Below are 24,883 nucleotides of genomic sequence, written 5' to 3'. Positions count from 1 at the left end.
AAAAAAAAAAAAAAAGAATCCAAAACCTGTCCCAACCTGTCCAGTTCACATTGTAGCACAGCTCGGTCTTGAGACTCTGCAGCTCTGGCAGTTTCCCTCGCAGCTTCCTTTGAGTGTGGCCAAAGGCTGCACTCTCATGGCCAGAGGGACGAACATAGAAGTGAAGGACTGAGGACATCTCTTCAGGTGTCCCTTGCTGGAAACGAGTTAGGTTCCTAAGAAATAACATTAACTGTAGCCTATCTGTTGAACCAATTTCAAGTTTCAAGAACAGCTGAGGCTTTGGAGACAACAGGGATCAGTGGAGAAAATAGTAGGAGCATTCAGAGAAACAAGGTATCCTGAAAATGTAAGTTTTAACTAATCCTGCAAAATGTAGGCTTTAGTGATGTGGGACCAGGGAGCACAGGTATATCCATGACATGTGGTCCCTTGCACACCTGCACTTTGCGGGGCCCCAGCCACGTTCTTAGGAACACAACTGTGAACAAGATAAACACTACTTCTGCCCTTATAGAGCTTACATTTTACTGAGGAAAACAGGTAAGTACCCATACATTTCTAGTTCAGTGTGGTTAAGGCCAAGGGACTGTGGGTACCAACCTCATACTTTAGGAGTCGGGAATGACCTCTTGGAAGAAATGGCATCTAATTGTAAACCTGGAGGATGAGCTGGACTGGTGAAGTCAAATGATAGTTCCTTTATTTCAGTGCTTCAAAATGTTACGTCCCTGCTCAAGGTCAATCCAAAGCCTTTAGCCTGAAATTCAAAGGCCCTCCATACCTATCCCCAACTACCCTTCCAACTTCTGATGCCACTGCTTCTCAGCAGGACCCTGGCATTACTCAACAAACCCTGCCTGGCCTCCTCTCCATTCCTTTGCACCCTCCTAGAATTTCTATGCCTACTCTCATCCTATCCAAAGCCTCCCATTCTTCAAGATGCGTACAGATCTCACCAACTCTAAAAAGCATTCCTTGCTGCCCCAGTGCTCAGGGCTTCACATCTGTGCCACTCATTCAAACCTGATCATGCACAGGGGCTCACAGGTATACATGGCCTCTTCCCAAGGAAGAAGAAGGAAGAGAAAGTCATTGCCTCACTTCTCCACTTGGACAACTAACTAATATGTATCTCAAACCTAACTTACTCAAAACCGAATCTGACTATTCTGTCAAGGTCACCAAGGATTGTAATGTTGCTAATCCAGAGGTCACTTATCTTACTCAACCTCTCAGAAGTATTTGACTTATTCATTCCCTACCTCTTGAAACATCAGCCTCTGCTGGCTTCAACGACATCACTCTCCTGATATTCCTCTATCTTTTGGTTGCTACTGCTCAGTAACCTGTGCTGACTCATACGCTTCTGCTCTACCTCTAAATGTTGGGTGCCCAGGGCTCTGTCCTTTGTTCTCTTCCTTCTACATGCTCTTCCTAAGTGACCTCATCCAGACCTGTGGTTTTAAATACCATCTAATAAACTGAACCAGTGAAATTGTCAGCAATCAACCATTTTTGACCAAAAATGGCAATTTCACATGATTCGAGTTAATATCTGCCAACAGATTCCATAACTTTATTCAACCCTGACTCTCCCTGAAACTCTACACTAGGATATTCAAATGTTTACATAATATCTCCACATAAACGTCTCATAAACATAGATGATAGCCCGTTTGGGCTAAAACAGAAATTTTGATTTATCTTCTCCCAGTCTTCTCCATCACCATCACCTATTCAGTTGCTCAAGCCAAAGCACAAAAGTCAACCTTAATTCCTTTCTCTGAGCCCTCTATACCCAATCCATTAGCAGATTTATTTCCAAACATATCCCAAGTCTGTACACATCCTTTCATCTTTGTTACCATCACTCTAGAGCAAGTCACCACCACCACTCAGACTAATGCACTCGTCTCCTGACCAGTACCCCTGATTCCATTCCTGCCCCAACCACAATCCACTTGCCATGTGTCAGCATAAATGAGATTATGGCTTCTCAGTACACATGGTAAAACATTCCAAGTCAGTACATTGACTTACCTGGTCTGGCCACTGGCTACCTCTCCAACATTATCTCAGGCCACTCTCCTTCTCACCCAGAATACATCACCACACTGCCTTCTTTTCTAGTCCTCTAACTTGCCAAATTCCCTTCCCATAGGCATTTTTATCACCCTGATATTTGCATGGCTAGTTCTTTCTTGTTATTAGTTTTCAGGAGAAATTTTCCTTGGACAGGATTTCCTTGACCAACCACTCTGAGTAGTCACTATCGGATGGCCCGATTTTAATTTCTTATATAGAAATTATTATCTGACGTTTTATTTTTAGACCTATCTTCCCAATTAGAACAAAATCTCCATGTGGTCATGGACTGTATTGGATTCCAAGGTTTAGAACAATACCTGGGGCTTAAAAAGCAAAAAAATCTAAAATTTATTGACTGAACTCTTGATTTACATCACTCACCAGCCTCCCCTGCCCTATCCCTTTCAGGCCAGGCCTCATTTCATGAAACATTACTTCTGCCAGATTAGTCCTGATTCCTCCCTTCCACCCCAAGCTGATCACCTTTTCTAAGGTTAGGCCCCTCACAGCCGTCCTCCATCACATTCCTTCACGAGAATTATCACATCCTTAAATCATTTTATTAAACCACTTGATTTTCGTCTCATTCCAAGTGAAATGGAAGCTCCAAAAACGCAGGGAGAGATGTCTACATCAGGGCTGTAGACCTAACGACTAGCATGGTGCCTGACATAAAATAGGGAGTCTACAGATTGTCTTCGTTGGGAGAGAGGGGATGAGTTTAAGCCAGGTCTCCTCTGTCGCGCGTCAAATACACGCCTGCATTAAAGCAAGCCGGCGAGCCCCCGACGGACGCAGCTCGGCTTGGTGGGGATATTGAAGCCACCTGGATCAGGCTTGGGATGTGTGTCGAAGGGGTGCAGCGAAGAAAGGGAACCCAACCACCGATCGCTAGCCATACGCACGTGGAAGCAGTTCTTCCAGTCCCGGAGCTCCTTGAATCGTGGCGCGCTGAATGCGTCATCTGCGTGCGCCGCGGCCGGAAGCGGAGCCTGGGGGCTCTCTTACTCCCGCCACGGGAGGGGCTGCCGCCGAGTCCGTCCTTTGATTCTTAGAGAGGTTCCTCGCGCATGTGGTTTATCCCATAAATCTATCTTGAGTTGACGTTTGTGAAAATACAGTCAGCTCCATATTCCCGCCTCACTTGTTCCCGTGCAAACTGTGACAGAGACAGATACTCTGAATGCAGGAAACGGAATGAGAAGTATCTACCGTGTCCAGGACTCAGTTTCCCTATCCCTACTCCCTTGGCTTTTTTTCTTTCTTCCACTTTTTTTTCTTTCTTTAATGAAAGAAATTATTTAATTCCTAGCAGAGTGGGAGGTATATATTTTTTAGCTTCCATATTCTTGCTCGTTATAGTAACAACAATTATAGGAAACATTTATTGAGCACCCATTAAGGCATGATCTCTTTTGATATTCACAAAAAAACTACTTTACAGATGCAGAAGCTGAGGCTCATTACAGTGACTTGTTTCTTAGTTCTGTAACTCAAAACACTTAGCACTTTCTACTATGTACATATTTTTGTGATTTTGAAACCTTCATAATACATAAATGTATGGTTGTATTAGTCAATATGCTATCACAAAACAGATGGCACACTGAATAGGATTTAATCAATAATAATTTAATAATCTACTTAGAGATATGAGCAGGATTAAGGGACCCAACATAGTACAGTGGGGAATCCAGAGCCTGACAACTGCAGAAAATGGTTACCACCTGTAGGCTTGAACCGACAAAGGGAGGAATGGTATTATCAGCTGAGAGAGATGTGGAGCCATGAAAGAAGAGCATCCAATAGGGCAAAGGAAGCCATTGCCACAAGTACAGCATTGAGGGATAAAGGGAATGAACAGGATTTTCTCTCCTGTCCTTGTCTCTGCACGAACTATTTTGTTTTCTATCAGCCAAAGCTAGCTCGAAGGGATGAGGGAAAGAAAGCTGACGTGGTGCACCAGAGAAACACAATACCCAGTCCAATGGTCTTTCTAATGAGTCAGGCAACACAGAAACATTTGGAGTAAAAAGTGAAAGTCATTATCCCCATCCTTCTCCCCTTCCCGATCCCCTCTCCAGAATAGGGCCAAGATTAGAATAACGCAAGTGAGGCACCTAGAGTGCAAAATTTAATAAATTTTAGGTGCCTCACTTGCCTCACCCTAATTCCAGCCCTACCTCAGACATAACAATTATTACGTTGGGTGTGTACGATTCCAAGCTGCTGAAATAAGTACTCTCTGGTTCATTTCTGACAGAGGCCACATGTTGATCCCTGGCATCTGATCACTCCTGGATTTCTTTTCCTCCAGGAACTCCCTGAATTCATCTCAGACCTGCCTTCCAGCTCCTTCTGGAAACCCTTGTTTGCTTAGCTCTCTGTCTATCTGGTTCTCTCTCCTCTACATTTTATTTTATTTTTTATTTTTATTTTTTAGGTGAGGCAACCCTTGCTTGACCTCACAGATTGCAAGAACCTTGTCAGCTTACAATCCCTTATTTTTTTATTTCTTATGCCTACAGCACCTGGTCTTCCTAGGTGGTCACCCATCCAAGTACTAACCAGGCCCACCCCTGCTTAGCTTCCAAGATCAGATGGGATCGGGCTTGTCCAGGGTAGCATGGCCGTAGACTCTCCTCTACATTTTAGCACTTCCAGTGTACCACAACATTTCAGCTTTCACTTCCATATAGTGACTTCCAAATTCATCCATTTGGCCCTGATCCCTCTCCTGACTTTGGTCCCATATGTCTAGCAGTCCCCTGGACAAGCATAGCCTGTTCAAAATCACCAGGTTTGAAACAGCTGCCAATTCTCCACACTTCTTTCCTTCTGAAACACACCAGCTACTCTTCTCCATGCTTCCCTAACATCTTTCCACCATTACTTTCCTTTAAGACACTTATTAAATTAAGCCTGATTTACTTCAGTGGCCTCCTGTTCTCTAGTGCCCCTCTCATTTGGTCCTGTATGCTTCCACCAGGTTGAGCTCCTAACCTCATATTTAAATCACATGAATTGGGGAAGTGGGGGGTTCCAGTACAACTCCCTCTGATCACTGTAGCATAAACTCAACTCTGTCTCCTAAGAAGTATCAAAAGTAAATCCCATAATGGGGCATCACTTCATAAATTATATAAATGTCTAACCACTATGCTGTACACCGGAAACTAATATAAAGTAATACTGAATGTAAACTCTAATTGAAAAATACAAATTAAAAAAGTAAATCTCAGGATATAGGGCACATCTCTATGGATTTAATAAATAGAGAGGGCCTTCTGGAGTTGAGAAAATACTGAAAGCAAAAGGAATAATTAGGTTTGGGACTTTCACTAAGATTTCATTAATGTTCTAATAAGGGAGCCAGTGTGGCTGGAGTGGAGGGAGAGAGACAGGTTTCAGTTTCTTCTGGAGATTTGTTGTTGTTTTGGTGGAAATGGAAGGAACACATCTCTGAAGAAATAATGAGAAATAATTGCAAACATTCGCTTTATAAAGAACTTGGCACCACAGTGCATAACAAGTTCATGCAATAAGGAATAGAGATGAGAAAAGAGTAAAGATCAGGAATATATAAAATGGCATCGCTTTAACCAAGCTGCTAAAATTATTACCATTATGAAGGTTGAGGCATGAGGAAAGACTTATTCTTGTGCTAACTAGCCTGAAAACAAACTTTTTGAAATTTCCAGTCCTGTGGCAACACCTGGATATACATCTGGATATACATCTGGACACACTCTAGACTCGAGGTAACCCTTTGAGTACCTCCCTGAAAGTCTCACATATCCATACCACCTGACATCCATTATTCAGACTACTAGATGTGACCAGACCTCCTGGCACCCATCTTCCAGACCACTTGGCAACCATCATCTAGGCCACTTAATGTTTGATAACTATCCTGGATCAATCCTAGGGCTAAGAATGCAGAACTGATATTTCTCAAGAATGTACTTTTTACTGTAAGAACTCTTGACTTTTTTTTCTTCTTTGGAACACTTCTAGGTTTTTGCCTAGCTGTGTTTCCAGTGTGCAAACCCCAAATCTTTGTCATTTATTTCTAGACAAAGCCTCCTGACTCTCAAATGTTTTGAGAACATTTGACAGACAGCTCGCATCAAAAGTGAAGTTGAATTAGGATATCATAACTTGTAGAATGAAAGTGTTTATTTTCCTGTTAAATGACTAGAGCATTCTTTTTGTCTTACGATGTTTATATGTACAATATCATAATCAATGTTTATTCTATCTTGGTCCAAAAATGATGTGAAGCAGCCATAAGTGTACAATGGCCTTCAAAACTCCTCTTTCACTTTACAGCTTTGATCTCTCCTCCTCTGCAGCCTCACTGACTTCATTGCATTTCTTTCCACCACAGGGCCTTTCTGTTTATTGTTCCCACTGGCCATTCCTTCTCTTTGATCCCCATCATATGAATCCTTCATGTTTTTCAATTATTTACTATAAAGTCAACTTTTCAGTAAAGCCTTCTCTACATAAAAGAGACACACCACCACCTGCATTCCCTATTACTAACATTCCGCACATTTTACCTTTTTTTTCCAGTCTCCTTGTTCTAGAATTTAAGCTCCATGCGAGCAGGGAATTTCTGTCTTGTTCACTACTGTAAGCCCAGAACCTAGAACAGTGCCTGCCACATAGTTGCATAAATTCTGTGCACTCCACTGCCTGCTAAACCATGAAATGATTGGCCGGTTGACTAAATTAGGGAGAGCAATGGCTTTCATTATTTGATCTACAAATATTTATCACGTCTCATTTAGCAACAAGCACTGTTCTAGGCATCAAAATTCAAAGATAAATAAAATAAGTGGGATAAAGCTCCTAGATACTCACACCCAAGTGGGGAAAAACAGTTAATAATTACAGTAATATAGAAATTATATACTCTGGCTGTGTTAAAGAGGAAACACCTCTCTCTGCTTGGCTAGATCTGGGAGATCCAAAGATGCTTACGAGTTATCAACCAGGCCGGCTGTGTCTGAGGTCCTGAGCTCCTGAGCTCCTCCACCCCGCCCCAGGGACTGCCAGACAGGATATCACTGGGGAATAGAAACAGAGGTGCCAGAGGGCGGGGCAGAGGTGCCAGAGGGCGGAGCAGAGGTGAGAGTGGAACAGAGAGGTCTTAACGGATGTAGGGTGGGGAGAAGCCGGAGGTGGAGCCGAGAACGCGCCCGTTGATGACGTCACAGGTCGGCCCTCTATGGATCATTCTGGCCAGCGGCGCTTTGCTCACCTTCCAGGAGCAAGTCCTGTGGCGTATCATGACTGCTCACCCGGCACAAGCTCCAGGCTCCGTGAGTGCCGTTCTCTGACCCTCGTCCTTTTTTCTTGTCTGTCCCGGATTTTCTTTTCTGTTCCTTCCACCTTGCCTCTTCCCCTCCCTGACTTCGCTGGCCGCGCAGGGGTGATGGGGAGCCTGTGAGGCTGTTCGTCCTACCCCTCTCACTGGTTCTGCGAATATATTTGTTCATTACTGCAGCGACTACTGTGAGCCTTAAACACGTCTCGTTCCACTCTCTAGGCATCAAGACCAGTAGGAAGCCAGGAGCAGACTAATGGCGAACTTTGGGCTGTGGGTTCTTGAGAGAGACCCCTGATTCAACTCTAACTGGTTATCAGGAAAAGCTTTTGAAACCCAAAGTACGTGTAGGAGTTAGTAAAGCAAAAAACAAACAAACAAACAAAACACTGTAAGAGGTCTCAAGGTGGAGGCAAAAACATGTTCAAAGGCGAGATAGAGAAAATGTCTTTGAAAAACTCAAAAAGTTCAATTGGATGGTGGTAGAGGGGTCAAAGCTGACAGTCTTATAAGTCTTGTTAAGCAGCGACTTTAACCCGAGGACCATTGGGAGTTATTAAGGGTTTTAAACAGAAAAGTAGGTGACATTTTAATTTCCCTTTCCTGAGGTAGCAGTGTAGAGAGTGGACTGGAGTACCAATTAGAAGGCTGTAGTTGAAATATAATGAGAGAGGATGATGACTCTGACCATGGCGGCAATGTTGAGGTACCAGAGATGAAGACAGTAAAAAAAAATAAAAATCAAGGACATAGAATCTAAAGGACTTGGGTCTTGTGAAGGGAAAGGAAAGGAGTTAAGGAGTCAAGATAGAACTATTTGCTTGAGGGTGCTATTTGCTAAGTTAGTGAACACTGGAAGAGGAGTGGATTTTGTGAAAAGTTCAATGTTGGGCATCCTTGGTGCATGTAGGTTGGCCAGGTGGGGAATCCGATCGCACATGGATATAACTAGAGCTCTAGAGAGAGATCAACTAAAGTAGAGATATAGGAACAATCAGCTAATAAAGCCATCCAGTGGATGAGGTCATTGATAAGAAAATATATAGTGTTCTCAAACTTATATTAACCTATATTAGTATCAATCTGGGGAGCTTATTTAAAATACAGACTCCATTCCCCCCCCATTCTGATTCAGTAGTTGAGGTCACCCAAAAATCACCTGCATTTTAAATAAAACTGGCGATTCTGAGGTACCACTTTGAGAAACAGTAGTGTTCAATCTGCCAAGCAATGGACAACCTCTCAGAGGAATAGGAGTAAAAAAGATGACCAAGAGAGAAAGGCAGATGTATGAGAGCCTGAGCTTAGATTATATTGGTGGGCAGTTCTGAATGATAACCTGGTCCAGTTTTGACAACCATGACATGAGTGGGAGTGTTTGGCTGAGGTGAAATGAAGGTGAAGGTTAGTGGTAGGACTGTTCACGAGGACACTGAAGTCATCGAGAACTTGAAGACTGGTTTTTCGAGCTGTTTCTAAGCTGCTAAATATTCACCGAATGTGGAGTATTGACCAGAAGGCTAATAGAAGAGCATTGGAGGAACAGGGATAGAACTGTAATAGTTTAGAATTAACACTGGAGATCAAGAAGGATAAAAGACCTACCTCTAAGTTTTGTTGAATTCTGTTGGAATTTAAAAATAAAACTGCCCAGCACCAGGAGTAGGCCAAGCTGGTCCCATGTCCTAGAGTTATCTACATAGAGAGGGAACTATGTGTCCAGAATCTATGGTGAGTATATAAAGGTGGTTCATGTCCTCCTTAGGAAGCTCACATCTTAGCCGAAAAGACAGAACAGGAAACATCCAGTGGGATTGTATCATATATGCATTTAGCTTATGGGAACTCAAATGTATGGATGACTAAAAAAGTGGAATAATTAAAAATTATACTTTGTCTTTTTTCTTTTAATGTACTGTTTATTATTAGATACATTTCCATTTCCATATAAGTTACTATATAGTACTATATCCAATTCAAAGGATTTTTTTCAAGGGTGATTTTTGACCAATCTTTTTTTCAACTTACTGGCTTTAGAAGCAGACCCTACATAAAATGGGATACCACTATCTTTGGTGATCATTGCTTTTAATAGAGATATGTGCAAGGTGCTGTGGGAGTTCCAAGGAGGGAGCAGCATTCTGCCTGGGATGATCATAGAAAGGTTCACAGAGGAATATATATTCTAGTTGAGCACTTTAAGGATTGGTACAGATTTATTAAAGAAAGAGACAAGACCAAAGCTGGATGGCCAACTCTCTGAGCTGATGATTGTACGGCTGGACTAAAGACTTCTAAGGTTTCTTTAAGCTCTAAACTTTTTTACTTTTCTTTTTCATTTACATGCCCTCTTGATTTTTCTTTTTTCTATTCCTTTATTCTTCCCAGAATTTCCTTGGTGGGCAGGATGGTCATGAAGATGTTCTTACTAGATTTACTTTCCTCAGGAGCAAGCCTGGCTTGAGGCTGCCCAGGCCTTCATCCAAGAGACCCTGTGTCCAGCTGGCAAAGAGTCTAACGTCCAGTTGACTCAGTTGATAATTGACTGTGTGAAGACTACCTGGTTGTCCCAGGGAAGGAACCAAGGTTTTACACTGCCCCTCAGCTACAGGTAAGGAGAGGTTAGCTTCAGTGAGAAGTTCAATTTGGAATTTAAAGGAAGGAACTGCGAAGAGTGAGGGGAAACTTGCAAAGGGGAAGAAAAGGTGGTATAAACACAATCCCCTTCTGCCAGACTTTTCCATTCTCCATCAAGCTGCTTTCCTTTTCCTATAGTTCTCCGAAATTGGCTTAAGTCAAGGTTAGAGACAAGGAAAGGAAGGAAGAGGGTGTGGAGAAGATTGAAAGAAAATTTGGAAAAAGCTCTCAAAGTGGGGAGAGAGGCTGATACTATTTCATTTTGTATATTAGGTAACTAAGATTCACTAGGTGCAAATAGTTGTGTTTAAGAAGACCTGAGTTTAAGATCTTCTGAAGGTTTTTTTTTTTTAAACTACGCTAGCATTTCCTAAACTGTTCTAGGCAATATTAATAAAGTACCACAAGAAAAAAGCACCGTGGCTAAATAAATTTGAGAGAGATTGGATATGATAAGCTTCTCTAGGAGGGTCATGAGGCTCATTAACATTAAAGGCTGAAAAGTACTGCAAAAAGAAGCCTATTTACCTTGTCATAGAAGTACCCACTATCTTGAGTATGTATATTATTCCTGTAGATATCTTTATATTTTTACTTCACATGTGTATATCCCCAAGCAATATACAGTAGAGTTTTGCATACCTTTAGACTTTATATAAATGGTACTATACCTTATATGTCCTTTGTAATTTGCTGTTTGTACTTAAAATTATGCTTCCAAAATTTATTCATATTAATAGCTCTAGCTCATTTATTTCAACTGCTGTATGGTATTCTATTATGTGAATATACATATCACTGTGCATTTATCTTTTTAAAAAATAAAAAAGGTAGAAATATGTTTAGCTTTGTTTAATTTGTCATTTCCCAGACTTTTTTGGGCACAAGATACTTTTTCCCTGGCACTCCCTTAACCTGCTTATAGCAGTTTGAGAAACACTTCACTCAGCCTAGCAATCTGTCATAGTCTGTAAAGGCAAGGGATCTTTGGTGAGAAGACAGCTTAATTGTACTCCATGTTATCCAAAAAAACATTTAAAAAATTCTGTGTAATTTTCTCATCCATGGACTTTATTATGAATCAATAGGAAATAAAAAGAGGTGAAGAAATGGGAACCCTTGTCCATTGTTGGTGGGAATGTAAATTAGTACAGCCATTATGGAAATGGTATGGAGGTATCTCAAAAAAATTAAGACTAGAACTACCTAAATGATCAAGCAATTACTCTTCTGGTTATTTCCCTGAAAAATATGAAAACACTTATATGTAAAAATATATGTATCCCTATGTTCATTGCAGCATTACTAACAATAGTCAAGACATAGAAACAGTCTAAGTACATTGATGGATGATTGGATAAAGAAGATGAAGCTTGTGTGTACACACACACATAATAGAATACTACTCAGCCATAAAGAAGATGGAATATAGCCATTTGCAACAACATGATGGATCTTGAGAGTATTATGCTAAGTGAAATAAGTCATATGGAAAAGGACAAAAATTGGTTGATTTCACTCATGTGTAGAATATAAAACAAAAACAAACAAAACAAAAGTGAACTCATAGATAGAGTGATGGTTACCAGAGGGGAAACAGGATTTGGGGGGAGGACGAAGTGGATAGAGAGGGTCAAATATACAGTAATGGAAGGAAATTGGACTATATAAAGAGCATGCAATAGAGTATAGATGTTGAATTATAATCTCGTACACCTGAAAATTATGTTATTAACCAATGTTACCCCAATAAATGTAATTTTTTTAAAAAATTAAATTCAACAAGGATAGGGGGGAAATCCTAAGATGGAATACTGAGGGAAACAAATGAATCTAACAATTACAATGTTATTCATAACTACACAGAACAGGAAAATTTTCTTTCAACTATATCCTCAGAATAAAGACAAAAAGAATCGCAAATGCAATAAACCAGTGATAACCAAAATTTCTGGTCTTCCAGAATGTAAATCAATGCACTGCTTCCGTTACTGAGAAGTCTTGCCTATGCAAAAATGTCAGCTGAACTAAACTGTGTTGTTTGGCATTGTGTTTAGCCAGATACTTAACTCTCAGTTTTGAAAACCATAACGTTTTGCCATATTTGCTTCAGTTCTCTTTTATAAGAAGTAAAGTGTTACAGATTTGGTAAAGTCCCCTAAGTGCTCTATCCTGATCCAGTTCTCTACCCCTTCTCCTTAAGTAATCAGTGTCCTGAAGGGAGGAGGTACAGCCTCATCCAATAAGCACACCATCAGCTTCATTGGCTGTTTTCGCATTGCTCTCCAATGGAGTTGTGCCAGTTGACACACATACCAGTATATATCTGTATCCTGAATCTTTTTCATATCTTGTTTTTGCCTTTTAAAAAAAAATTTTTTTGGCCTATTTGATAGGATTAAATGATATTGTAATTCCAAATTAATTTCTGAGAGCCCTTTTACCTGGGGGCTTTTTTCTTTTCCTCCTATGTAACTCTTCTCCTTTGGACTCTGTTTTTCCTTTCTTTTCCTATAATTCTTGTCTATGTTCATAACTTTTAAGATTCCGTTGTTTTTTTAAATATAGAATGAGATCTCATCTGAAACTGTCCTACTAGTATGGGAAAAGCCCTGGGACAGGAGAGCTACTTATCAACCAGTCATAGTTGAAGAAATTGTGATTTCCATGAAGTCTTTAATTGGAGTGGGGTTGAGGTCTCCCACTGGTGAGTTGAGTGTATGCCTAGTGGCCTCGGTGATCACAGTCTGATTAAAGGAAGATCCAAATCTCTCCAAATTCTGATATTACTAGAATAATTGAAAAGTGGTAAGTCAGCAATTTTTAGAAAACTTGGAACCTTTTTAAAGTTTCTTGTTATTCAAGATAAATATAAAATTGATAGTATAATATATAGACATGACGAGTTCATAAAGTGAATAAGGGTAAAATAGAAATTATTTGACAGACATAAATATTCATTTCTTCATTCTCCTTCATTGAGTGCCTGTTGTATGCCAGGCATTGTGCTAGGCCTTGAAAGTTGGAGAGCAATGATAAATGCAAAGGATTTGAGGCTATCACCTTCAGTTCCTGACCCAAACCCTAAAGAATCTGGGAAAAGTGACCCCTGTTTTTATTGTTTTCTGTCCTGAAGGTGTCTAAGAAACAGCTCTCTCCCACTGCTTTTGCCTGGGCATTTAGAGAAGTAGAGAAACACAGAAAGAACATGGACTTTTGAGTGAGGTGCACTTAGCTTTGCCACCTGCGCCACTGTGTACCTGAACCTCTCTGTTTCCTCGTTGGTAGTCTTACAAGGGGTTTTAGTGAAATTCAATACAATATCAAGCGTGAACGGACCCAGTATAGTATAGTAAGAGAGGCTCAACGCATGTCAGTTTCTATCTTTGCTGTTTACCTGCTTCAAAGCCATTTGAGAAAGAATGAAGCAGATATGGAAGGGCAGTGAGCCATCTAGAACAACATTCCCACGCTTCAGTACTCATGTGTGGTTGATCTTTACGAGTACAATCAGGATAAATTGTGATGTTTCGTAACCATATCCTATTTCTTTTCTACTCAAAAAATCATAGGAATGCAAGTGTGGAATAATGATATTACAAAGATGTGAATCTATCACAACTTTGATAATTTAACTGTTATCACATTATCCATGATATACCTCACAATAGTAACTCAGCAGTGTTGCAATACTTTGCTTAAGAATGGCCGATCTCATACATCTCTTGAGATTTGGAAACTCTTGATACTAACTCCCATCTCAGCCTCAGTTTCCCAGCTAGTCTCTAGTCCTGTGATCTTCTAGACTAGGAAGGAAACCCGGCTAGGTCCATTGAGTTTGAGCCATTAGGCAGATGCCTAAGTGGCCCCATTGGAGTTTTCTGTTTAAGAGCTCTGAGATGCTATCGAAGGAGCTATTTGTAAAATATTCTGTAAAATGTTCTCCCCACATTCATCTCCTCAGGCTGCTTTTGCATTCCTACTTCATTTCTCTTAGTCTTCTCTGTGGCTTTATCTTGTTCAAGATATTATTCAGCAGACTTTCTTTCTACTTTCTCCCTTGGTACTACCCAGTCTTTGAACCCAGATCCCATCCTCATTTTCTTAGACTCTTCACCCCAGCTTTCCCCGCCTTTAGTTAATCAAACAACCTCCTTTCTTAGTCCGTGTTCCCCATTGACCTTTCCTTGGGATAGTGGGGGGATTTGTTGGGGGTTGAAATTAACTTCTTAGGCTTGGATACAGCTTTGTAAGACTTTGCTTCCTTCATTCTGCAGCTTTGTCTCAGTACAGGACCTCAAGACCCACCAGCACCTCCCATGCTGCAGCCACCTGTCCTGGAGCAGTACCGCGTACCAGGCTTGGGCCCAAGAAGCTGGACTAAGTGGGACCCTGCCCCGGGAGCGGCTTTTACTTTTAGGGACACTAACAGACCTATCAGGGGACTTGGAACAAAAGTGCAGGAATGGAAATCTTTATGTGAGAGATAACACTGGTATCCTGGGCTGTGAGGTGAGTAGGAAGGGGAGGTTAGATGCTCAGATCCTAACAAGAATGGTACCTAGGAGTGAGGCAGTTAAGTCTCTGAGGGAGCAAAGGTAGAAGGGATTAAATGGGATATGAGGATCTTGATTAACCCTTTCTCTTGGTCTTTTTTAGCTCATAGATCTGGACCTTTCTTGGTTGAGCCATCTCTTTCTGTTCCCCAGTTGGAGTTACCTCCCTCCTGCCAGGGGTAATTTCTCAGAAGAAGGGCACTTGGAGCTCTGGGGTGCCCCTGTGCCAGTGTTTCCCTTGACCATCAGTGCTGGCCCTCTCACCCCTATCTCTGTTCTCTACCCTGAGGCTGCTTCCCGCCTGCTCAGGCACAGGTAATTCTTCCCTCTTTAGGGGATGAGGGAGCACTGTGAAACTGGGAGGATGATGATGGGTCGGTGGAAAGAAGGCGAGAGGGTATTGAGAGTAATATAGATGGAATGTTCCAAATCAAGGGAACGATAAGGCCTCTTTTAGAATAATATCTTTGGAATCGCTGGGGAAATAGGGAAATTTTACATCACAACTGGATTTTTCTTTATGTGGGAGGGGAGGCATTTGTTGGGTAAAAGAAAAGAAATAAAAATGATTTTTTCTCTCTTCTTTCTACCTTCCTTAGGAGCAAGCTCAAAGTCGTGCAGCCAAACCTGGCTGGGAAGCTGGTTCGATTGAGTGCCCTGGTGAAAAGTCAAAAGAAAGCTTACTTTGTCCTGTCTCTTGGTGAATCATCCCCAGCTGGCAGCCAAACTGGCAGTTATGTGTCCATCATCGTTCAGGTGAGGAATGGGGTCAGTTCAGGGGCATGGAGATACAGAAGTGGTGTTAGAACTCTTAATAGGAAAGATAACATCTTAGGAGGAACCACAAAGGAAAGGTGGAGAGTTCTTTTCTGGAACAGTGATGTTGAGGGAAGATTCCAGGTAACGTCCTGGACTTGCCTGCCATGCAGTTCATTTGAGTAGACAACTTTTGTATTGTGTGTGACATTTTGAAAATCTGCCAAAATCACTTGATTTTTTTTCCCCTACATTAGAAGGATGACCAAGGAAATTATTTATCTGAACATTCTTAAGACATTAAATATATACACTTTTTAAAAGTGTAGTTATATGACTTATAACTTGGTACTTATTGTAGACTCTTATCAACTGGTAAAATTTTAAAATCATTAATGTATACACCAGTTATTGTTATATGTCTTATAAATTATCTGAACAGGGTTCCAAAAGCATTCAAAACAATTAAAGAATGAAAAGCCTTTCTAACATGCATATTAGAAAAAAAAGGAAATTGAAATTTATTAGCACTATTAGAATTCTTAACTGTGTCTGTGTGTGTCATGAGTTTAAATAACAGTGATTAGAGTATAATGGATCTAAAAATGCTAAAACTAAAAATTCTTAGAAGCCACCCAAATTTCTGATCCTGCTTTTTTCTTCTGGGTTAAAGAGGAGCTTTTGTATTTTTTTCCACATTAGAATATTTTAAGTCTCCTGGAGACCATTCAAATGGTCTGTGCAGAGTGGGATTGGCTCATTCATGTATTATATGTCAAGAGAGAAATCTCTGAATTTCTGCAGGGTGACCAAAGTCCGGTAAACCCTTTGGGTAGTTTATCTTATTGTAGATTTTATATGGTATTGATTTATGAAATAAGCAGAGAAATGCAAAACAGTATGTAAGTTCTAAGATGTGTGGTATAGTTTGTAACTGCTGTAGCACGTTATCTGGAGTTTATTATGTGGAGGGAAGCCTTATGAGAGAGTTTAGACTTGATCTGAGGCTTGAAGATTGGACAGGATTTAAAGCACTAGGAGAGAGGGGAGGATTTTTAGGACTAGAGAATCACCTGTACCAAGATTCAACTTTTATCGAGTATGTAATATAATGCTAGGCACTTTGGTCAGTTCAGAGGCACAAAATTGAAGCTCTCAGCCAGATAATTAAGTCAATAGTTACTGTTCAAGATCATAAGTGCTGTGGTAAGTACATGTCCAAGCACAAGGTTATGAGGGTACAGAGGTGGGCTTTGGCATAAGCCTGAGGGGTGAGGAGAGGAGTGATCTTGGTGTGTTTGTGGGCTACTGAAGGGACATACTGTCACTCTAGATGACCCCAGTAAATCTCTCCTATAGTAGAAGAGTGAGGTCATTTCTTGAAAATGAAGGACTGGACTCAGTAAAGAGGAGTAAAGGTCAGGGTTAAGAGATTGCTAAGCAGTGATGGGACCCAGCTGGAGAGGGTCACTATCAGCATTTGGCACTGGGGTGGCATGGGTCTGTCTTCCTCAAGTAGGTTTTTTGCCTTGGGAAAGGAGTTGTGGAATTAGCCATGGTGATGTGGTATTAGAACAGAGGAAGGGAAGGACCTCAGTGTCTGAATAAAGGAGAAGGGCCTGCAATATTGGAGGTCCTAGTGAAAGGTTAATGAGCAAAGGAGGGTTGGGGGAGAGCAGAAGCACCAGTATTCATTTGTTTGTTCAGTCAAACCATTATTAACTACTTGTTTTGCACAGTCAGTAAGCTTAAGTGAGGTCTTAGCAATACCTTACAATGAATTGTGACATCCAAGGTCTGATTGGTGATACTCAGCTGGTTTTAGAGTAGATTGGAGGTCTGTGAAGTTGAGCACAGGGAACTGAAGTTCAAGTGTCTTGACCATCACTGTGTTTTGAAGGCCCTCAGAATGGCAACAGTACCATTGTGCCTGTGGGAGTATAGGAGTATACCCTAGAAGACTGGTATACTTAAGAACAGTCTCTTTTTACTTCGTGCTTAAATTTCTTCAACAACCATCCTTCCCCAGTCCATGTAATGCCCTGTTGTCAGATGTTTATTTTTATTTTCCTGCTTTGATATATCTTATTTTCTTATAAAGTCTTCAGTGTGTTTTTTTCCCCCTCAACTTGGCTGTCTCATCTTGTCTCCAGCACCTCCCAGGAACATTCCTTTTTCTTCATCCTTGCCAGTGTTTTCACTGCCTTGCTTGTTCTGAGTTCTGCACATTTCCATGTTGTTGCCTCCTGCTTGAATCACCTTTCTTTCTCTCCACTTTGACAAACTGGAGATGTCCTTCAGGACCCTGTTCAAGTTTTACTTCTTTCACTTGGGCTTCCCGATCATTCCAACATCCTAACCTCCTCTCTCTTTCTCCGAAAACTTAGCGAATGTGTATTCTTTTTGCCACTTGATCATACATGGCCCCATATTATGACTTGGGTTTACGTCTGTGTTTCCCAGTGGTTTAAAATATGTTAGAAGAGAGGGAATAGTCTATTATATTTCCCTTAACATCTGTTTCCATACTAGATACATACCTACATATCCAGTGCATGTTGATTGAATAAGTGAAAGTTGTTTATATGTTATGGGGTGGAATAGGGAAAAGTCAAAAAGGACCTAATTTTCTAAATGGAATGTTTATGTGTTTTGGAGGAAGTTTTACAGATGGTTTGTATCTTGGGGGAGGAATTAGGAAACATTTGGCATCTCCTTTGAGAGGAGAGATCCTGAAAGTTCTATGGTTTAAAATTTAATTTATAAACAAGGAAGATGAAGAAGCAAGGAAAGCTCATGAAGAACAGATCTTTGAGGTCAAATCATGATGGAAAGGGACTCTGGCAAAAGGACAGCATTGTGGGAAGCATCTCATGTACCATGTTGCCTGCCTCTGCAGGTCCCTGCCCAGCTGGTCTGGCACCGAGCCCTTTGGCCTGGTAGGGCCTATGTGCTGACAGAGCTTCGAGTATCCAAGATCCATGGTCACCGTTACCATGTTTGGACAACTAGTCCCTCCTCCCGTCTGTTGCCGCTGAAACCAGAATGTGTGCGAGAGCTGGAACTAAAATTAGAGCCAGACGAACTCCTCTTAGAGGCTGACCCCAAGCCACACCCTAGGCCCAGCAACTCCCAAGACAGGAAGGAGCAAAAAGGTCTTGTCCGGGACTCCAGACTCTTATCATATACGGTGAGTATAGGGAAGAGATCCTAGAGCTTGAGGGGCAGGAAATGTTTATCTTCAAAGGGGAAGGAAATAGAGATCAACTGGCTCTTTGACCTTTTTGCAGGGAACGGTCACGGGTGTGCTGAATCAGCCTGCTGGCCTCTATGAACTGGATGGGCAGCTGGGGCTTTGTCTTGCTTACCAGCAATTCCATGGCCTCAGGCGGGTGGTGCGACCAGGAGTCTGTCTGGAGGTACATGAGGGATCAGGGCTGGTGATAAAGAGAGGCCTTCTCAGCAGCTTCTTTAACCTTTATAGGCTGGTCTTTTTTTTTTTTTTTTTTTTTTTGGTAGCAGGGTGAGAACCTTTATAGCAAAAATATAAAAATAATAAGTGTGTATCGGGGTCAGGGAGCATGTGCATTCGTTAAGAATGATTTGGATGAGAGTGCAGATCAGGAAGTAGTAGAATCTGGGGCTCATGGAGAAGGGGTTGGGACCAGAGTGTCTCTCCTTCATAGAAGGGCCTTCTAACTGGAGGAAGAGATGCACAGTTATAGGAAGAGCCAGAATGATGTCAGGTGGCCTGGTGAGTAGGTAAGCCATACCAGCTAGGAGTCCTCTGGTCCATGGAAAGACTGGGTGAAGCTTGTGAAAGATGAAGCCTTACCCCAAGGGCAGTGGGTTGTGATGGAAGGTAAGGCATGGAGGCCGAAAGGAAATCGCCTGTATAGGAAAAATTGGGTTTCTGTTAGAACTCAGGAAATGGAAAACTACAGTTAACTGCCTGGAGTCATTGAGTTGGCTTCACTTCTCCTTTTTCACTTTTTCTGCCTTTCTCCAGCTCCAGGATGTTCACCTCCTTCAGTCAGTGGGTGGAGGGACAAGAAGGCCAGTGCTAGCCCCTTGTCTCCGTGGTGCCATTCTACTTCGAGGATTCTCTCGTCAGAAGCCTGAGACTCAGACTTCCCCCCAAGCCCAGGGGGCCTCCCTGTATGAGCAGCTGGTATGGGAATATCAGCTAGGACTTCCCCTCTATCTGTGGGCTACCAAGGCCCTGGAGGAGCTGGCTCGCAAGTAAGGAGGATGAGGAGTCTGGGCTGGCAGTGGGGGTAGGACACCGCCTCTGTAAGGGAAGCAGGATCTTGGAAGAAGCAGGGTCTTTGGGGGAAGTGACTCACCGTTTTTCCCTGGCCAAGGCTGTGTCCCCATGTGCTGAGACACCACCAGTTCCTTCAGCATGTCTCTCCTGGGAACTCCAGCCTGGGACTACAACTGCTGGCTCCTACCCTGAATGTTCTGTCTCCACCATGCATCCCCAGTCGGAATGCACATAAGGAGATCCTTGAAGAGCCACATCTCTGTCCACTCCAGAAGGTATGAGGATGTGAGGAAAGTTGGGTGGCAGAGCTAATATATGGAGGGTACAAATGGAATACACAATCTGATTTTTCTTCTCTCCCTTACAGTATGCTCGGCTGCAGACTCCCTGCTCTTTCCCCACTCTGGCCACCCTGAAAGAGGAAGGGGAGCGCAGGGCCTGGGCCTCCTTTGACCCTAAGACCCTTCTGCCCCTCCCAGAGGCTTCACACCTGACCACTTACCAACTCAATCAGCGCCTTGCCTGGTCCTGGCTCTGTCTGCTGCCCGCCACCTTCCAACCAGCTCATGTAAGTGGGGCTCCAGCAGGGCTCAGGGCACTTTCTCTTTGTGCTATCCTTACTACCACTACTGTAGTCATTTCTTGTCATTTTTACTGACTAGCCTTCTAACTAAACTACTCCGTCTCTTCTTGACCCCTAGCGACAGCAAGTAGAAAGAGTGAGGTAAAATGTGACTTGGATTACAAAACTGTCTTGCTTTAAATCCTTGTTTCTCCCAGTGCACATAAAATAAAATCCAAACTTCTTATTATGTCCGATGCTTATTCTCCTACCTCTAACCTCGATGTGAACACATCTATGTTTTTTTTTCACATATGTCTTCCTCACTTGAAAATAAATTCTTTGAGGTCAGAGGCTATGTCTCTTGTGTTCACTTTGTAGCTGACATTTAACACAGTGCCTAGCACATAGTAGATGCTCAATATTTGCTTAATAAATACTTGATACCTTGGCTTTCATCTCCCTTTAGGTTTTACTTGGGATCCTAGTGGCTTCATCTCATAAAGGTTGTCTACAACTTCGGGATCAAAGTGGTTCCCTCCCCTGCCTACTCTTGAACAAGCACTCACAACCCATCACTGACCCCCGGCTCATAGGTTTGGAGTCCAAAGGTGGAGAGGTGGTGGTAGCAGAGTGGAGGGTCTAGGAATGGGGGCTTCGGGAGGAAGTACCTGCTGAGATTTTCTAGAGATGCTGAAGTTACATAGATTAATCAATAGGTTTTGGGAGAAGTTTGGAAGACCAGTATTGGCAGGTAGAGAAAGGAAGCAAGGGGTTCCCTAGCCAGAACTCCAATTCCCAATATTCATTTCTCCTTCCATAGTGCCTAATATGCACACCAGGATGGCAGCTCTTATTTCTTGCATTCTTAGTTTGGAAGAATAATGATGGTCTTACTTGGACTTATTGAGATTTGTGGACAGGAAAATCCTGGAAAGCATCTTAGATCTAGGAATGGGCATTTTAGGGATTTGTGAGAAAGTAGAATCAAGGCCTTTCAGCCTAGGAGGCCAGGGGTGGGATTGGACATGCAGATGGAATGGTTTCTCCTTGGAGGTGTCATCCCTCTAAAGTGGAGGTCAGGTCAGGCTTGTGTTGGGCAGCAAGACCTGCAGGGTGATCTGCTTCACTTCCCATTCCACAGTTCTCTCCTCTTGTCAAAATAGAAAACTTCTTTCTTCTAGGCTGTTTGGTGCGGGCAGAGAGGTTCCAGTTGGTCATAGAGAGGAATGTCAGAAGCAACTTTCCTTCCTGGAAGGAACTGAGCATGACGGGCTTCATCCAGAAGCAGCAGGCCAGGTTGGCTTCTTGGGATGGTGGCTGTACGCCAAGTCTCTGAGGGGAAGGGGCAGGGCCTGGTGCAGATATTAGAATGTTGGGGCCTGCACACCCAGTGTCTGCATCACTAAGACACCTATTCCTTGTCTCTCCCAACAGAGTGTACGTCCAGTTCCTCCTGGCTGATGCCCTGATCCTTCCTGTGCCCAGACCCTTCCTTCTCTCAGCCACCTCATCAACATCTCCTCAGACAGAGCCCACCCTCCCCAAGGATCCCCACTTAGGACAGAGCCGGTTGTTCTTGCTGTCCCACAAGGAGGCACTGATGAAGAGGAACTTTTGTATTCCCCCAGGAGCCAGTCCAGAGGTGCACAAGCCCACACTCAGTTTCTACGTATCAGGGAGCTGGCTTGGGAGCACCCAGAGGAAGGAGGGAACCGGATGGGGCTCACTTGAGCTCAAGGGAGATGAGAACAAGAATCAGAAGGTAAGCTGGCATTGCAGGGATCTAGGGCTTGACCTGTCTGGAACCCCAGCATCGTGCTCTCCTTCCTTACAGGTTCTCCTCATCTTTCTTGGCTCCTCAGTCCGCTGGTTCGATTTCTTGCACCCTGGGCAAGTATACCGACTTGTGGCTCCTGGCCCTCCCGTGAGTGCTCAGTTTCATTATACCCTTCCCCAGAAAACTTTCTTTTTGGTTTAGGGTCTGGAGAGGAAGTGCCAGTGCCTGGTCACTGTCTAGCTCTTCTAATAGAAGGGTAGATCTAGATCAAATAGAAGACCTGTCTATTTCTAGATCACTTCTTTCACCAGGCTCCAGAAGGAACACAAAATTGGGTCATAGTATTTTGTGAACCTCCTTCTGGATCAGAGACTGTTGTCTTCCAATTTCCTGGCAGACACCAATGTTGTTTGAGGAGGGTAGTTCATCCTGCATATCGCAGCGTCCTCTGGAGTTGGCTGGTTGTACATCCTGCCTCACTATCCGGGATGAGTGGACCCTGGAACTTGAGAGCTCCCAGAACATCCCAGATGTGCTGGGTATCAACAAGGCACTGCCTCAGTCCTCACTGACCGACCTGCTCAGTGGCAAGTAAATGTCTTTCAGCTTCTCCAGCTCATTAGACTGCTCTCCCTTCCTCTGCCGTCGTTAGGTTTGGTGCACAGTCCTTTCTCTGCTTCTGTGTTTCTTTCATGTGATTTAGCTCCTAGAGGAAAGATGTCAGTGTAAGATGGGAATTGTGTTTCATACCTGATTCCCCTTGCCCCTCCAGGATGTTACTATTTTGAAATGATCATGAGCAGCCTTAGCAACAAAAGGAAATATAAGAAATTTTTTAAAAATGTAAAGACAAAAGCTGAAAATCTATAGAGCAGGGCCTTCTTTTAGTACAAGAAGTACCTAGCTTATAGCTTCAGGAACAGATGTACTCCCTTCATATCAACTTTTTGGGGTACCTGCAAATGCAAATGAAGAAGCTGCAGAGATATTTTCCCCTGTATTAAACCGTAGTGGAGTATATGTGTAATTTTTATGAAACTGGTCTCTACTAGAAGTGAATGTTTTTAAGGATCTAATTTGAAGGTGGGAGCATGAGCTCCAGCATATTATGCTGCAAATGATGGACTGACATATTCTAGGCATAAATGCAAGAGCAGATTTAACTCAGCTGGTATACTTCTTGATAAGGCCTCTGGTTAGTTACAAAGTTGTATAGGTTTTGAGCGGTCTGCCACAATTCTATTTTTCCTATAAATCCTGTTACTTTTAGTGTGTGATTTGACACAGCATGAGAATTTTTGAGATCTTAGATGATGTTCTAACAGATACTTTAGCTCCTTTTTCTGTCTTTAGACTTGACTCTCCATTCTGTTTTCTTATGCCGTCATTCTCACTGTATTTCTCTGACCCTTCAGCTTCACAGATTCTTTGGTGTCCTTCTCAGCTGAGATTCTGTCACGGACATTGTGTGAGCCACTTCCGGCCCCTATCTGGACAAAGCCTGGTAATGACACTTCCTTTAAGGGAAGGTATGAAATGGAGCGATGGGACTTTATGGTCCAGAAAGATACCACTGACCCCTCCCCTATCCTGTAGGGAGCACTGAGGCCAGAAGACGGTGTGTGAAGCTAACTGTAGCTCTGGAGACTGCTGATTGTGAATTTCCCCCTCACTTGGACATATATATTGAAGGCCCACACTTGCCTCCACCACTAGGACTCCTTCCAAGAGCCCGAGTCTACTTTAACCAGCTGGAGAAAAGAGTTTCCAGGTGAAGATCTATGAAGCTGGCCTTGCTGCCTCTCCCGACTGATATGGTTCTTTTGAATGTTCACCCCTACCTAACTATGCTACAATGACACCTTCTTTTTTGATAATTACATTTTATATGTTACTCTGGAGTTTATGCCCTCTACTCTCATGAGATGTTCCAGACCAGTCCTTTCCTCATTCTTCCCTCTGATTTGATAGAGCCTGGGCTAGGGAACATCCCTCAGAGGAGTAGCCTAGTCTCTGATAGAGTCTCAACTTCAGCTTCAAATTGACTTCCTTCTCTTTCCTCTTGCAGATCCCACAATGTTTACTGTTGTTTCCGGTCATCCACTTATATGCAGGTCCTGAGTTTTCCCCCGGAGACCACAATTAGGTCAGTGCCCCAGGCTCTGATCCCCAAATCTCACATCCTCACATCTGTATTCCACACATGTTCCTGGCTCAGGAATTTTTGCCATAACTACAGTCTTCTCCAATCCTAACAGAATATGTTGAGTCAGAGTGATTTCCTCTGCCCCAAATAAAGTCCTTTCAGACACACCCTGCTTTCAGCACTCCTTTGGCTATTTCTTGACACAGTTCCCTCCCCCATCATTTTTTTAGTGCTCCGCTGCCCCACATCTACCTGGCTGAACTGCTACAGGGTGGGCAGTCCCCATTCCGTGCCACTGCCTCTTGCCATATTGTTTCTGTCTTCAGCCTTCAGCTCCTCTGGGTGTGTGCTCACTGTACCAGCCTCTGCCACCAGGTATGGGAGGGGAGAGGCTAAGCTGGGTGTAGGGTGCCAGAGGGATGTGATGAGACCAAGAGGATTTTTCCAACCACTTTTTTTTTTCCCCAGGGGAGGTGTACTCATCAGAGTTCCACTTGCCCCACTCAGACATCTGTAAGCCAGGCCAGCATCAGGTGAGAGCACAAGGTGGGCACCCATCGCACCATTTACTTCCCTATTACACAACTTCACCTGTGTGCTGTCCCTGTGTTAACATAATTCTCAGCTTGTGGGAATTGTTTGATAAATATTTTTGAATGAACTAAGGGTAAACAAGTTAAAGATAAAACAGTGGGGATGGAGGCATATTGAGTTCAGGTGACTCATGTGGGTTTGCTGTGAGAGTTTGTTTTT

The 24,883-nt window shown here is 42.8% G+C and overlaps 2 protein-coding genes and 1 non-coding gene across 4 annotated transcripts in view; 1 reads left to right on the top strand and 2 right to left on the bottom strand.

Annotated features, from left to right (window-relative positions):
- PFAS (phosphoribosylformylglycinamidine synthase) overlaps positions 1-7,197 on the bottom strand; it is a 23,825-nt gene extending 16,628 nt beyond the window's left edge. The window contains exons 1-3 of one of the 2 annotated variants that reach the window (XM_006922366.3): positions 7,081-7,197; positions 2,997-3,250; positions 37-215 (exon numbers count right to left, since the gene is read on the bottom strand). In XM_006922366.3, the coding sequence (XP_006922428.2) occupies positions 37-215; positions 2,997-3,055 (238 nt within the window). In that variant the 5' untranslated portion in view covers positions 3,056-3,250; positions 7,081-7,197. The other variant, XM_015597414.2, reaches the window with a different exon arrangement.
- Positions 4,611-4,729, bottom strand: LOC112471466. Its single transcript, XR_003043323.1, has one exon. It is a non-coding gene; the product is annotated as a 5S ribosomal RNA (ribosomal RNA).
- Positions 7,198-7,265: 68 nt separating the features above from the next.
- The window catches only part of CTC1 (CST telomere replication complex component 1), an 18,957-nt gene continuing 1,339 nt past the window's right edge, over positions 7,266-24,883 (top strand). Inside the window, exons 1-20 of the mRNA XM_006922365.3 lie at positions 7,266-7,421; positions 9,874-10,037; positions 14,341-14,575; positions 14,723-14,934; positions 15,219-15,375; positions 18,275-18,565; positions 18,666-18,794; positions 19,385-19,617; positions 19,740-19,917; positions 20,010-20,210; positions 20,674-20,800; positions 21,389-21,503; positions 21,642-21,969; positions 22,042-22,131; positions 22,382-22,575; positions 23,400-23,488; positions 23,581-23,755; positions 24,053-24,130; positions 24,361-24,505; positions 24,599-24,663. Coding sequence (XP_006922427.2) covers positions 7,305-7,421; positions 9,874-10,037; positions 14,341-14,575; positions 14,723-14,934; positions 15,219-15,375; positions 18,275-18,565; positions 18,666-18,794; positions 19,385-19,617; positions 19,740-19,917; positions 20,010-20,210; positions 20,674-20,800; positions 21,389-21,503; positions 21,642-21,969; positions 22,042-22,131; positions 22,382-22,575; positions 23,400-23,488; positions 23,581-23,755; positions 24,053-24,130; positions 24,361-24,505; positions 24,599-24,663 — 3,323 coding nt within the window. The 5' untranslated portion in view covers positions 7,266-7,304. The remainder of the gene's footprint in view (positions 7,422-9,873; positions 10,038-14,340; positions 14,576-14,722; positions 14,935-15,218; positions 15,376-18,274; positions 18,566-18,665; positions 18,795-19,384; positions 19,618-19,739; positions 19,918-20,009; positions 20,211-20,673; positions 20,801-21,388; positions 21,504-21,641; positions 21,970-22,041; positions 22,132-22,381; positions 22,576-23,399; positions 23,489-23,580; positions 23,756-24,052; positions 24,131-24,360; positions 24,506-24,598; positions 24,664-24,883) is intronic.

This window comes from Pteropus alecto, unplaced genomic scaffold (assembly GCF_000325575.1).
Source record: "Pteropus alecto unplaced genomic scaffold, ASM32557v1 scaffold398, whole genome shotgun sequence".
In the NCBI taxonomy this organism is placed as follows: Eukaryota; Metazoa; Chordata; class Mammalia; order Chiroptera; family Pteropodidae; genus Pteropus; species Pteropus alecto.
Note: the sequence above shows the minus strand (reverse complement) of the source record. Positions and strands in the feature narration are given on the sequence as shown.